This window comes from Tyto alba, unplaced genomic scaffold, assembly GCF_018691265.1.
Source record: "Tyto alba isolate M040663 unplaced genomic scaffold, T.alba_DEE_v4.0 Super-Scaffold_28, whole genome shotgun sequence".
Lineage (NCBI taxonomy): Eukaryota > Metazoa > Chordata > Aves > Strigiformes > Tytonidae > Tyto > Tyto alba.
The window spans coordinates 16301496-16317191 of NW_024881302.1; the positions used below are offsets into that span (position 1 = coordinate 16301496).

General features: G+C 36.0%; 1 protein-coding gene across 5 annotated transcripts in view; it reads right to left on the reverse strand.

Moving 5' to 3' along the window:
- Nucleotides 1-289: 289 nt before the first annotated feature.
- KATNIP (katanin interacting protein) overlaps nucleotides 290-15696 on the reverse strand; it is a 62549-nt gene continuing 47142 nt past the window's right edge. For 4 of the 5 annotated variants that reach the window (XM_032983570.2, XM_032983568.2, XM_032983569.2 and 1 more), the window contains exons 19-26: nucleotides 12579-12736; nucleotides 12196-12260; nucleotides 10891-11001; nucleotides 8898-9037; nucleotides 6307-6408; nucleotides 5486-5646; nucleotides 3037-3125; nucleotides 290-1663 (exon numbers count right to left, since the gene is read on the reverse strand). In XM_032983570.2, coding sequence (XP_032839461.2) covers nucleotides 1608-1663; nucleotides 3037-3125; nucleotides 5486-5646; nucleotides 6307-6408; nucleotides 8898-9037; nucleotides 10891-11001; nucleotides 12196-12260; nucleotides 12579-12736 — 882 coding nt within the window. In that variant the 3' untranslated portion in view covers nucleotides 290-1607. The remainder of the gene's footprint in view (nucleotides 1664-3036; nucleotides 3126-5485; nucleotides 5647-6306; nucleotides 6409-8897; nucleotides 9038-10890; nucleotides 11002-12195; nucleotides 12261-12578; nucleotides 12737-15696) is intronic. The other variant, XM_032983571.2, reaches the window with a different exon arrangement.

The window sequence follows — 15696 nt, forward strand, 5'->3', positions numbered from 1 at the left end:
ATCTGTGATTGTGCCTTAAGTCTTAAAAACTTTGCTATAGCCTCTTCTCTTCCAAATGCATACATTTATATCTGTTCTTAGCCCTACCAATAACCCCTTTCAGCTCCTCTATTTTTTCATTTTGGAGTTGCATGTAATGGTTATCTGACTTGGAGCAAAAATTAAAACTTGGTTCTTGGTAGAGCTCCACTGGTAAACACACTAGGGGAGACAGAACAACAGAAGGTTCTTTTGTCAGTGCAGTTTGGGAAGAGCCTTTAAACAAAGTACAATATACTCACATACACTGTTTTGCATTTAAAAGTGTTTTGTATTTAGTACAAAATACATTTTGTTGCTCTATTAACACACAGAAATCTGGGAAATGCATTGCTATCTTGTGTATTTTCAGCTTAGCCAACAACAGTTAAGAAGTATGCTTTTTATAAGCAAAATACAAGATATTGCACTCCTGACTTAGTACATAAAGGGAAGCAGCATATTTTGATTCTATATCAGGAGCTGCAATAGTATATCTCTGTTTCATGTCTAAAAGCTTCTCTCTGGTAACAATGAGCAAGTTCTAAATAAGAAAGGAAGAATCTTCTATGGAAGAGATTTACAAGTTGTTACAACCGACAAATTTTCAGTGAAAAGTCCATTTGCATAGCTACAAATCCTGCAGCGTAATTATTTGGTTAGTGTTTTTGCTTAAATGACTACATATGCATGGTATTTTGTGGTTAAAAATGCAGTTCACTCCTTACCTTCTGCTAGTTAAAACACATTTACCATTTCTCAACAGTGATGATATGTTGCTGGCAAAACAGGAGCAGAGCATTGCTCTGTAGCAGGAGGACTCTGAAGAATGTGTAGAGCGCCTGTCAATGGCACTTCGGCAAAACACCTATTTTGCTTTTTTCAGGATGAAAGAAGTAACAGCTGAAACTTACTTATTAACACTTGATAAACCCACTTCCTTATATCCATTTTCTAAAAGCATTCATCACACTTCTGCATGCCCAGTGGAATCCCTACAGATGTCAGAAACAGTGTCAGCCCCTAGAGAGAGCCATGGCATCAAAACATACAGTGGCAGCTCAGAAAAAGAGGTAAAGAATATTTCCTCTAATAAGAGCATTTCCCAACAAACTATTTACAGGCATCAGAAACAAAGCAGACACTTCTTTCTAGTGAAGAACTTTCATGATCATCCAGTTAGGATTTAGGAATTGAAGCTTGAGAAATATTCTGAAAGACATCTTGTTATAACCATCCTGCTTCACCCAAGTTCTTGGTACTTGGCAGGAACAGTTGTCAGTTAGCAAAAAGATTCTCACTCACTCCTTTATGCTACTTCCTCCCTGGATTTTCAGTTAAGAGAGGAAGAAAAAAAATCAGACATATGATGACAATTAAAAAAAAACCAGAAAACTGAATTAATGCTTTAAATTTCATTACTGAAGAAAATCTCCTGTAGTGAATAAAACTTCCTCTCATAAGACAGGAGGTGGTTCAGCAGCAGCAGCCACGGAAAATCTTCCACTGGGATGATACACATCTTGCAGATCTAGATTGCAGTTATTTAGGGCTGGGTGTATTTAGGACTTTCCAATCACAATCCCTTGTTATCTTTTCCTCCTCTGCAGTCCTTTTTCACATATGCAGGTTTTTGGACGCAAAGCTGTTAAGGAAAATTGAGTGTTGTTTTAAGACTGTACCTGTATTAACAGTGAAGCTGCAGACTAAAATGAGGAAGAAACGTGCCCATTTCTCTTTCCATCTCAAAATGAAAGCTACGCTATGCTTCTCAGTAATGTTTCTTATATTGACAGTGAGTGCTGCCATTTTTTGTCACAGTTACATGGAATCGTTTTCCTGTGGAATCTGGTCTGAATTCAACGTTTACACTGTGCTGAGTAGGAGGCTGGACCCTCCCTCGGGAGTGGAGCCCCTGAGATCTCCTCCAACCCAAATCATTCTACAAATCTGTGTTATCAACCACTGTGGCTGATACCAGTAAGTTCTACAGAGGAGACATGAGGCAGATCCTTAGCCGATGACTTCAGAGGCATTCTGTGTCCTTAATGCTTGGAGAACACATGCGATGGCCAAGGCAATGACAACTATTCTTGACTGGACATAGGGTATGCCTGCACTGGAACCCAGGATGTCATTACAACAGGCACAGAGATGTTCAAAATACTTTTGATGCAGCTAGTGCTAATATACTCATAACTTTGAAGCTGTATTCGTACAGGCAATGGCATTTCAAATCCTTCTCCTACAGAACTGTTATTAAAAGCCATCAAATAATTTCTGCAACACTTTCTAGAGGAACTAATTGGAGCAAGTGTCATGCTCAGGAGAGAAAACCAATCATGAATATACCAGCTTGGCTGAGAATCTGTAATGTATTTAGGGAGCTATTCTGAGTAATTTACAATGAATGACTGGGACTCTTCAGACTATAAATACAATATACTCTTTCTCCTTGGGGAAAAAAAGAGGTTGTCTTTTTAATTATCACTTTGTAAGAGAAAAGACCAACCAGAAAGACAGTGGGAGGAATAAAGTCAACATGTTTTCCCCCTTGTTACACTTTTCATGATTTTGGATTTGCTTGAGGAGCAACAAGCAGCTAATTCTGAGACAGATATGCATCATCTCTGAAGCTCCCTAAAAGGCCAGTGGGGATGCAATGAGCCTATTATTTCAAAAGCTATCTGTGAACCTGCACAATTAACATCAGTTTTCAGTTTTATCTTCAGACAGTTTCTTTCCTGAGGACTTCTGTCTGTGTGTTGGTAATAAGCTATGACTACACACCACATACACCTTTGATTTTTATCATCTACTTTCAGACTTAGATATAGAATAAAAATCCACCAAAGTATGACATTCCTGGTTTGTCTTCCAATGGTAGAAAAAGTAGAGTAAATATGTAAGAGGTGTAAGTCTCTCTACTTTCCCCAGTTTAGGTCTATAACAATGTTCATTATCCACACTGTCTCTGTAGAAGGTGAGCAGAAGAAAATTGTAGAAGACAGAACTAACCTGGATCAGCCACAACCTGCTTCTTTTTGCTGTTTGTGACAATCTCATTTTCATTCATCATTCGTACATCTTGATCTCCCACATGATTGCTGAAAATATTAAAATCAGTACAATAGCCAAAATAATTAACATTGTCAAAAGTTATGAGAGTCATGGAAAAGGTTACCAAATAAGTTATTTAGGTCCTGGAGATGAAACAAAGCTATGATGCACGGCCCCATTACATGAGACTATCTGGAAAGGCAAGGCATTCTGTCTGCATCCACCTGAAGGATTTCTTGCCAGTTTTAATTAGTGGCATTCGTTCAGGCACACATTCAAATATAAATATCATATTCACTCTACAATTTTCTTGCCTGCCTACACAGCTTGAACCACATTAATCAAAGTGAGATTTTAAACCAGTGCTGTGCAAAGAGGGTATACAAATTCCTATATGAAACTTAATACTGTTTTGTAATGTTGATACAGCATTATTTGAAAATTTTCTGAACTAAACAAAATTCATTTACTGTGACAAGTTTTGTTTGCAGGCTGCTGCAAAATTTTAACAATTCCTTTTTGGGAAAGAAGTAACACCTTCAATGTTAAATTAAATAAAATAAAGAAAAAAAGTGTTAGCTGGATTGAAAGTTACAGAAAACATCACTAATAACATCTTCCTTTCACACAGACAAAAACAAAACATCCATGCCTTTGGAAAAAAAGAAGTGTATTTTTCTTTTCTCTACAAATGCTGCACAAAATATGTTTCTATTTTGGGAGAAAAATGTAATGTCTCTCAAAATGTCAGAGCGAAAAGAAAGAACCAATACCAAAGTAAATCAGAACTTATGCTGTTGATGATAATATCGGACTCAAGTTCAGGGTTCATAAAATATTGAACAGCAACATGGAAAAGAGAATAGGCTAAATTCAGAAGTAACAATATATAAATGCTCAAGACAATCTTTAAAATGGAGCAGTATTATCCAGCATGTAGTAAGGGATTTGTCTTCTATTGCTGAAGCACCCTATATTTTAGTAGGGTAGTATGTGGAAAAAAGGAAAAAAGACTGTAAAACAGGTTAAGAAGAAAGACCAACAAAATTTCTGCACAGAAGTCCAGGTGAGAAGAGACTCAGCATGTTCTTGACTGGAAAACAGATCATGCAGTTTGCGTGACCCCAAAAGTATACCCCTCTTAAAACTAAATCAAAGGATATATGTCTTATAAATATGTGCAAAGGAAGTTATGTGAAAAAGATCTGCGATTATAGCTGGTCCTTCTCTGCTTCCAATAAAATAACTTTACTCACAGAAAGACGTTAAGCTGAAGAAAGTAAAGGTTCATTTCTCTTTTCCTTTTTATATCCCACTGAAAATTTTCTCAAAACTTGTATTTCCTCAAGCATTTTCATTTCAGTAACTTGAAAAATTGCTTACCTCCAAATTTTACCATGACAACACAGCCACTTGTACAAAAGCATGAGCCTAATATCATACATCTAAACAATTTATTTCAACATCTGACAGTACCAGTGGCCAACAGCCAATGCTTTAGAGAAACACAGGAAAACAAACCCTGCAGGCAAATGTGAAATTCTATTCTTAATCAGGACTGCTTACATTCCTTCCACTTATTTCTAAATATTTGAATATTCTTCTGAACGAATCATGTGCCTTTTTTGAATGAAAACTGTCATCTTTTTTTCCAAGTATTGTATGTGCGAGACATTCTACGTGTTAGCTGTGCAATGTATAAGGAAGTGTTTACTTCTTTAAGCTTTCAATTTTTCACTTTTCAATCTCATTTAAGGTAAATGATTCTTTCCTTTTTTTTTTTTTCCTCTATTTCTTCCTTGCTAGAGACTGTTTTTTAGGCCTTATCAATCCTGACCTTGTAAATATAAGTGCATTTTTCACTGCATTTCATCATAGTTTCTATGCAACTGCCAACTTAGTGGTTTCAAAGTGTCACTCCTCTGAATGTAATTAATTTCTCATTTAAGAAGTTCATTATTTTAGAACGTTTATAAAATAGTAGAATTCTGGTTCCATAATTAGTATCTGTGCCAAGTCAGAGGAATTTATTTTCTTTACTTTTGTTGTTTAGTTCTTTTTTATTATTTTTTTTTTCCCCTCCATGTAATATCATTGAGATTTATTATTTCTTCTCTAAGGAAGCCTAACTCCTTTCTTTTGTGTTTATTACTATAGGCTTCCATGAAAACATATGTAAATATGAATCATAAATCCCTGTAAGTGATACAAAATGCTTACAAATAAAGCTGGGCTGGTAATTTGGTCCTAATATCTAAAAAAGTATTGGTTATTTCTCATTAAGTGAGGCTGAATATGCTTTGGAAGGGAATTTTCTATAGCAATATACATATTGTTGACATTAGTCACATAAAAACATTTTATTTCTTTCAAGATTCTTTCTTTCAATCAAGATCCACTGACATACCTAATAACAGTTCTCTTCTCCTGATGGCAAATCTTCTCATCATCTGTAAAAAGAATGGTATGGTACGGGACCACTGGATCACAGGTTGGTAGGATGCCTGATACTACATGGTTCACAATATTCAGAATCCCATTGTAGACAAGCAAGTCATCCACCAGAAGCTAAAGATATTTAAGAAAAAAACAAGTAAACAAAACATCTAGAAATTAGGCACCACTTTCAGCAGTTGTCTCTCTTAGTTAACAAGAAATCATTTTGCTGTATTTGTTTCACAAGTCTGGTCATTAGTTTAGCTTTTGTTCCTTAAAACTTCCATTTCTCTCTATTCACTGCTGGGTTTTGATTTCTTTTGTTTTATGTTTTTGTCTTCTCAATGATGTTTCTAATACAGCTTTTAAGCAGGTAATTAAAAATGTATTTCATGTTTCACATAATTGCCATCCTATTAACCACAGTGAATCACTCTTAAATCTAGGCATTAATGAATCTCACCTCACTTCAGCTGTCTAAAACTTGGGTTTGTAGTTTAAACTAGTCTTCCAGGCCTGCTCTATAGTCAGTGCAAAAAGGAAAGCATTATCCTATCTTAAGAGAATTATCTAAGGAAAAAAATCAGATAATGTGTTCTTTCCCTGGACAAGAAAGGGAGGACAGATGATTGACATAGATTAGTCATTTTATTACTAAAAGCAGAGCTAAATGAGATGAATCTCATCCTTCGAGATTATATGGAATCACACTTCAGTAAACTGTGAAAGTAAGAAAGAAATCAAGAAAGCTGACTCACCAGAACATATAAAATGCATACAAAAATTACTTACACCAAATTCTTTCACACCTCTCTGAGGTGTTTTGGCATAATTCCATAACTTGATCATTGACACAGTAGTAGGTATATCAAAAATGACATACACCCTATTCACCTGTAAAAGAGAATTCATTTATATTTAACAGCACAAATTCCCCAAAGAAATTAAATTCTCATGCATGTTGTATCAAAAGAGGTCCGTATATAAAGGGATATAGCTAAAGGGCAGTAACTGATGCTAAGGATTTAACTTCAGCTATCATCTTTGTTGATAATTCACAGATGTCTCTACTCCAGAGCTGCCCTCTCAAATGACTGCTAGTCAGTTGGGAGGAGGGGTAGAGAGACACTTTTAATGAGTATTTCATCAACCAAACACAGACACCTGCTTCAGGATAAGACAAGCTGATGTCTATTCTACTCTATTCTATCAAATATGAATGGAATCCACCTTTCTATTTGAAGACTAAAATTTCTCTTGTATCCCCTGTCTTTGAAAGCTCTTGCAGAAATTTTGCAATTTTTGTGTGAGGTACACTAACAGGGACACAGAGACAATTCTCCAGATGCTTCCTAAACAACTGTTGCTTGAGGTATTGTTCATTTTACTTTTAGTGACATTAATATCAAGATGTTAAGACCAAAGATTAGGCTGTAGGAAACCAATCTTGCCTGATAGAGTTAATACTGTGCTGTTTCTTTCATGAGGTACTATATCAACTTTGGGCGAGCGTATTTTAAGCTTCATCTCTAGCATCCTTTGATACACTGGAGAAGATACTGTTAGTTGTATCAAATCATTATACATTTTTTTTTTTTTTACTGAGGAAAGTAGATGTGACCAATAGAAATGTTTCTATCTGTGATACTCCAGAAGACAATTTTGGCATAGTCTCCAATAACAATTGTTAGTCTCACAGAAAATTAGAAATTTGATGGAAAATACATTCAAACAAATAAATAAAATGACAATCAGTAACAGGGAAACAAAGAATTCAAATTGTACTTACATTAGCAATAAATTTACAAAAGAAAAAAAACACTTTTAGAATTAGAAAGGAAAAGATAATTAGAAAGAAAAGAAAGGATATAATATAAAATTTCCTTAAAGCTTTCAAACCTTCCAATATAGCAGAGTTAAATCAGCTTTCTAGGCCACTGGCATGTTTCAAAGCAGCCTAGCAATGAGGATTTAAGTACACACAAGCTTTGCTTCAGCATCCCAGCTACAGAGGATGATCATGAATAGGGCTGACTGCTTAAACCATTTGCTCCTCCTGGCTGTACAACCATACCATGAAAGGTGGAAGAGAGAAAAGTACTATGTGGATCCTGAAAAGGTGTAATTTGCTGAAGTTTAAGGACAGAAAGCACCGTTAAATTGCTTACTCTTCCCTCCTGCATGTCACACTTTATCAATTCACCCTTTTAATACTGATATCTTATGTTCTTCTACAGTAGTTTGGTGTCAGACAAAACAACACAAACCAGTGTATGCATCTGTGCTAGAACTCCGGGTACTGTTATCTTCCTTTCTGCCAAAATGAAACAGCCTCTGCAAACATGTCTTTTATAAGGACATGAGCAAACTCAGATGGTTGTCAAATCAATCATTTGTAATGTTATAATGGATATCTGAGCATCCCATCAAATTAATTATCAGGATTCAAGATGTGGGATCAATACAGTAGGAGCCTCAGGCACACAGACATTCCATCTTCCTAACAAATGCAAGTGGTCAGTATTCCCAAGTATACTTAGAAGCTTTATTTTAATTATAACCACTGCATTACAACATATAAAGATATATGAAGTATTTTCAAAATTGGCTTAATTCTTTGCTCTTAATATTCTAATTAATAACTGTAATATATGGAGTAAGGATTTTTCCAATACTGCAAGCTACAACATACCAAACATCAGGTTTACATTTTCTTCCTTTTGAAATCCATCTTCTTCTAAGAAATAAATACATCTTAATTATGTCCATAACAGGCCCATAAAAAATGCCTTGTCCCAAAACAAAGTCTGAACTCATCTAAGTTTATCTACTTTTCCTGCTTAGATATTTGATACCCCATATTTTAAACATGGGCCTTCTAAAAGGGCTGGATCACTTGGGGCCTGAGGACATGAAAATACTAAATCCATCATCTCTAATTTATGAATTTGAATTCAACACAGATAATGAGATTAAAAAAATTCTCACTGCTGGAACAACATTCATTGCTTTTTGTAAAAAAGAATTTAAGATCCCAGTCTGCTCCTGTTTGAAAGGTGTTTATTGCACAAAGCATGCATATTGAACTCCTTTGTCAGTATCTTTATCATAGTAACTGAAAGAACATCTACACTAGCCTTGGAAATTCATCTGCTGTTGCACCATGGAGACAGAAGGAGATTACAAACCTGGGAAATCTATACTGCTGCTATCTGTGCAGTGAAGACAAGTTGGAATACAAAGAACTTTTTCTAAAAGGCAGTGATTTAGCATAATTTACTAATATCAAAGTTACCTAAAAATTATGTATGCTTCCCCTTTCCTTTATGCTTCTAGCTACATCTATGCACATTACTAAAATGGAATGAAAAGGGAAAATGTACCAAACCAGGAAGAATTGGTGCAAGCCACATATGCCTGCCATCGGTTGTGTCATTTACTCTGTCAATTAGTTTGTCTGGAGTTCGGACGTCTCCAGATACATCTTCTAAAATGTTGACACTATCTGGAAAAGCAGCAATATCTGAAAAATCTTTAAGTGTAAATAACTGAAAAGAATATTTCAGAAATACTGTATTTAAAAGTTCATGCTTGCTCTTTGAGATTCCATGCACGAGTATTTGCCACTACATCAGTAAAACTTAAAAATACTCTGAGAACTTCTCACAGGTAGCTGAGGAACTTGGGGGCACATTTTGAAAAGCAGGACAACCCTTATAGATTCTAGTATTCAAAATTATTTTAAAAATAGGAATAAATGAACTAGCTGCATTTAGTTTATTTTCAAATATGTATTTATGACTTCGGCAATAAAGTTCCCTTATCAGTAATAGGCACATTCTAGCTTTTTTGTGACAAAGCCTCATTTTTTTAGCATGAACTTGTGAAAATTCCTCATATGAAATGTATCTCAAGAAAAGTATACTTGCAGGAGGTAGTCATCAGTCAGACTAAGTTTTGCTTGAGTTCCTCAGTTTTTGTGATAAAATTCAGTAACTGTCTAACAAGTCCTTCTTTCAGTTCTTTCAGAGGGAAAGATTAAACCAGGCTTTCTAGGTAACCAGATTTTCTCTGTAAGAGAACATATATGTTACAAACATATGTATGTTAAAGACATGCAAAGAAATGTGAATGGATGGCACTGTCTTCAGAATTATAAATCCCTAGCAATCCAATTTGAGGGACAATAATTTCGCCTTGTCCTGCTTTCTAAAAGGCCTGAGTCTTTAAGTGTTTATAAAGAATTTAAGGAATAACACAGCAATGCCTCAACTGTTTAAGAAAACCTTGCTCCAGACTCAGTACTGAATTATCACATTTAGTACTGCACTAAGACAAATATGGTCTTTTGGGGATTCTAATATATCCAAGCAACACTACTGTACAGGGAGAAACAGGAGATCATTTACAACAAGTTGAGGTATCTTTACCTGGCATTGTACTGTCCTGCAAAGACATACCATCTAAAAGCTAAGTTAAAGATCCCTTGTTCTTAAAAATAATTTGTTACCACTTTTCAATTTCAAAATGCTGCTTCTCCATTACAGATGTTTCAAGTTCATCATGTATCATACAAGATACAAATAAAAATAGCACTCAGGAAGAATCCTTTACTACCTTCTTCATTATATCCTCTATTTATTAGGCAATGAGGATCCTTAGAGACATGCAATTCATGCAGCATCCTTGCTTTTTGTCATTCCTAATTGGTTAAGAAACTGTTTCTTCCATGTGACTGAACTACGTGAATTCCATGCATGTTGGGGTATGGAGGTTTCAGTGCTTAAGAGACTTCAGCTGATACAGAGCACTGAAGTGTAACCTTGATGACTATGAATCTTTCAAACATGTCCTTCATCCCCTCTGTTGGTTACCCAGGGAACACTGAATCAAATTCAGAGTCTCAGCCCTTATCTTCACGACTGGATCGGGTGTCTGGAATAGCCTAAAGGTCCAAAACAATAGTTATGAAAAATTTCCTTCCTGTGGCACAATGAAAGATTCCATAACAAAGAACTGAGCTCAGCCTTTTATTATGAGTTTATAGCTCATCAAACTTTCTAGTCTTTCCATACCACAGAAGAAATAAACGTTGATAGAAAAAAATACCATATCCTTCTTAAGCCTTTCCTTCTCTAACCTTGTCCTGCTTTGTTGGTGCATTCCATTCAGAGAAGAAATGTTCTGAAAGTATATAGAATACATTGAAACTTATGAAACAAGTATCATCACGCAAATATAGAGAAATAGAAGCAGAGTAACCACATGGGATAAACTTGTAATTCAGAAGAAGGAGCAAGTGATGCCATATGATAGTTTGAAAGGGAGCAAACTGTATCTGAAAAGGACAGAGGTGCTTGGTCTGCAGAAGGATACTGTTTTCAGTCAGTAAGATTTGGTCTCCATGTTCATTGAACAACTCAAGTCCATTCAAACCTATGTAGTATGGATCACCCCAACTTGTCAGAAGCTGAAACTGGAAAACAACTAAAAAGCAAAATGCTATTAAGGAAAATTTTTATATTGATACTTTGTCCTAACAGACCATTTAATTTGAAGTTTCAAAAATTACTGTGCAGCTCACATCTTGATGCCAGACAATCTCATTTGCAGTTTAGGAGAGGGAAAAAAAATATCTGTTTTTCAATTCTGACTTCACTCTGTCTTAAACCTCTCTGAATGAACTATTTTCTTTCAAGACAAGAAGTCTGCCTTTTCTATCTCTGATAATACACAAAGAAATTGAACATCTGCAAGTGGCACAACTAGGCAAAAGTCTATATGTTCATACATATACACATTCACATATATATATGTTCATATATGTTCTTCCATCAGATGAAGGACTACTGAATTTTTTTAGTGTGTGTCTTACCTTCTTGTACACTGCAACTTATTAACACCACAGTTCCTATTTGGAGCCTTTACTGCCTTCCTATGTTTCTCAAATATGCCTTTGCCTGGTTCTGAATTATATGAATGATAACTGGACAGCAAATATGCCCCTAAACTGAACAGCAGAAAATGTAATGATGGAGTCTGTGCTGCCCGTTTCTCTAACAGAACACTCATTTGTATCTCTTTGCTCTATCCAGACATTGATTTTCATGAAACTGGCAGGAACTTAGTATTGCGGAGACCTCATTGTCTCCAAACTTGGTTAGAATAACCTAATGGATTTAAAAGGCCCATGAAATAAATGGATGGCATGATAGCAAGTATTATCACAAAAGGCTGTGCTTATCTAGGAAAACTTAAGCTTAAAAAGCCACAAACATTAAGAAAAATAGCAAAGATATTACATAGTTCTGGTCAACCTTAATAAAGATATAAAATGACATAAACATTCAAAGATATGCAAAAACACAAAGACTGCTTCTAGCTTTGATAGGCTGGCAGGATACTGTGCTAATGGACCTCTAGCTCCATCTTGGATTGATTATAAAAGGCAGGAGAAAAACCTACAAAAGTATCTGAAAACAGGTCACATATTCATATATTATGTTCCATTTATTTATTCTGAGTTCACACCTAATGGAAGCCTTTCTCACATTCTTGGTATCTTGTTAATTTCTTAAAATATCAGAAATTGTTGGATTCAAAAAGCCCATGACTCATAACCATAGTATATAACTCTAAAACATTCTGTGTGACAAGTAAGAATATGACAGAGAAGGATACAACCACATGGCATTAACGGTGCCTCATAGTCCATACTAGCTTGTTCAGTTCTCTTTGAACCAGCCCTGATGAAAAACCAAGACAAAATAGTTTATGTACCCTTCATAATTCAGAAAAGAACAAAACCAAAGAACTAAGCCTCCACAAACACCACCCCCTCTGCCCCGACTCCCTTGTTTGTGATTATGGACTAGATTGTCCTCTGATCTCAATAAGATACGGTTAACAGTATAAAGTTACAACCTAATGAAACATTTTGCTCTAAGTGCTTCATATTTTCATCCAGGTGCCTCAAACAATCGACTTCAATAGAGAATATGAAAGAATACTAAACAGTTAAGAGAAATTAGCGTGGTTTAGATAGCAAAAACATCTTACTTTACCTTCTTTGTTCTTTATTTATCAGCTGGGGCTGCAGATAGTCAATAAAAAGAATTTCTTGGGCAAAGTCAAAATGGCAGTTGCCTGGTCCCTTGCGGATAAGGAAGCCCTCTCGTGGGGAGATGCTGCGACCATCCAGCAACACATGGACTACCTTAGCCTTGTTTAAAATAACATAAGATTACATGACATGACATGACATTATCCAAACCAACTGCATTCACTTCAGAGGCTGAAATAATTTCAATAATTTTGTTATATTTATTTCATTCCTCTATAGTATGACATACTTTGGCAAAAGAAAGCCTAAACCAGCAGATACCAGTTGCAACCCATAGGGTGCAATTCAGAGCATTGCAGCTGACATTGATGGGGATGGGAGAGGTGAGGATTTGGGGGAAAAAAAAGAAAAAACATGTATTGCAGAGATCCTTCGATTACTGCATCTCACCAGATCTCAGCAAAATGAAGTTTCCTTTCTTCACCAAAAGGGTTGTAAGCCCTGGAACAGGCTGCCCAGGGAAGTGGTTGAGTCACCATCCCTGGAGGTATTGAAAAGACATGTAGATGGGGCACTTAGGGACATGGTTTAGTGGTGGACCTGGCAGTGCTATGGAGAGACTGGGCTTTCAAGTTGGCCTGTGTCACAAAGGAGATCCGAGGAGACACTTTAGAGTCATCATGCACCTGAATGCACTGCTAGATCAGGCCTGATTGCTCAGCACTGGCTGAAGCTAGCCTTTAAGAAATCACATAACCTGGTGCTCTCTTGAGAGCAGACTCTTTTGTGTCTCTCTTGCTTTTATAGAAAGCCTGTATTTCACCAGTTCTATTTATCTTTGTGGCAGGTGGCACTTGGACTTTTCCAGGATCACTGCTGCATGTAACCTAAGGGCATATGAATAAAGAAGAGGTACCCCATACCAGGCAGAAAGAACTGAGCCTTGTCCACATCACAGATGCATGCACATTTTATACAATCTTTGAAGATTAAACTAAATAATTCAGGCATACTTATTCAGATGATGCAGGAGTGCTGGGCCCCTCACCCTCCCCCATTAGCACCATCTGGTGTTGTATGCATGTTCCCAGTCACATAACAATTCAATCATGCAGCAACAATTATCACTGCATCTTGCACTGAAATATGTTAAATATAACAACATTAATCACAAGCAGCATTTACTGCACTGAATCTTTCACTTTTCACCAGTTAAGGGAAGAAAAATATCTGTAAAATATAACCAGATGGCCTTATAACTGGCACAATGATTAAAGCCTGCTGATTAATGGACTGACCCAAAATAGATTCATTTAGTAAAAAAAGACTTAATTTAGTCTAAAGTTAATGTGAGTCAATTTTCTAATATTTGGATTTTATACTGATTGATGTATATATGATAATTTGAGGTTAATTTAGTTTTGTATGCAAATATTTAATTTTAATTATTAGGATTTCTATTAAAAATAATTATATAATATTTATAGTTATAATTCCCATTTCAGGTGTCTGTCTAAGAAGAACTTAAAAACATCCAGTTTTCTGCAAAGCCTGTATATTTTCAGGGACCTGATATTCGTAACAGCTTTCATATTTTTTCCATTTGTAAATTATTTTGTATTCAATTACAATTTCAGTGAATTACACAGGTGATATCCCAAAAGCAAATAATTTTCAGGAAGATTTTTTTTTTTTTTTACACAAACATCTCTTCATTTGAAAACCTTGAGTATTGTACAGACTAAGGGAGATGCTCAGTTCATTTCCAAACAGTATGAAGATTAATTAGGAGGGAAAGTTTGTATTAGTACCAAGTATAGCGAAATAACTACTTCTGGTGTCATCTTTAACACGCTTGGGAGCAAAGAAAGGAAAAATCCTTTTCATATCAGAAACTCTTCTGCATGCTACTTTCCAGCTGAATTTGTCTGCCAGGCCAGGGAGAGTAAGTGAAAAATCCACTGAAATACACTTTAGCTTAGGAAACACGTATTGAATGGGAAGTCTAGAGACTTAGAGATGAAATCTTACCTATTATACCACAGCTGCTTATATTTATGTGCCCTTTACAGCCCTCATTTCTAAGTAATTTTCATCATCTGAGAAGGCACTCAACCATCACACATAGCATTTTACAAATCGCATAACAAAGCTTTCACAAGGTAATTTTTCATAGAGCTGGAAATAGCACACAAGCCTTCACTTTGACAGTTCACTGCCATTACCCTCTCATACTAAAGCTGTGAATAGAATCCACCAGTCTACAGATGCCTAGCAAATCATTATATCTCATACCGGGGGATTGTTTCTTAGAAGGAAAGGCAATACTTCAAGAGACAGATGTCATGATGCCCTAGGTTTACAGTCTAAAGCCTCTTTACTGTGGCTCAGCAGATACTTTACATCTTCAGTTGTCCAAATAATTTATTTCGTCCTTTTCTAGGACTGCAGGTATGAACCTCTCATTTAAATTGCACCTACTAACTGTTATGGGACTTACAGGTGTGCCACATGCATGCATACTTTATCAGATTCATCTCTTTTTTAATACCTAGCCAAGTAAACTGTGAAATTTTCCTTCCTTCCTTCTTTTGTTCCCCTCCTTTAATAATTGAGACACGCATACAGGGAGTTGACTTCGTATGAAAATTCATGTTCAAACTTTTCTCCCCTGCTCTGCCTTCAAGAAGCTTGGGCTTACAATAGTAGTGAAAAACTATTCCATATAACCACTGAAAGATAGTTCTTCATATTGCACTTCGTACACATCATCACCAACAGATTTAGGTTGGAAGGGACTTCTGCATGTCTCCAGCCACAGCTCCTGCTCAGAGCTGAGAAGCCTGCAGAGCTAAATCAGGTTGCTCTGGCCCTTGTCAACTTTAGTCTTGAAATTACTGCATACTGTCCCCCATAGCTGTTCCACTCTCATAGGCAAGAGTCCTTTCTTTATGTCAAATCATATCAATTAAGTAACAGATTTTACTAAAAGGTCCCAGTTGTTTTACAGGGGGTACTTCTAGATGGTAAGTTCAACACACTCCTGAACCCTCCCATGTGTCAAACATGTTGGGTTAATGCAGGGTATTACAAAATCAAATGCCCTATGTTAATATCTC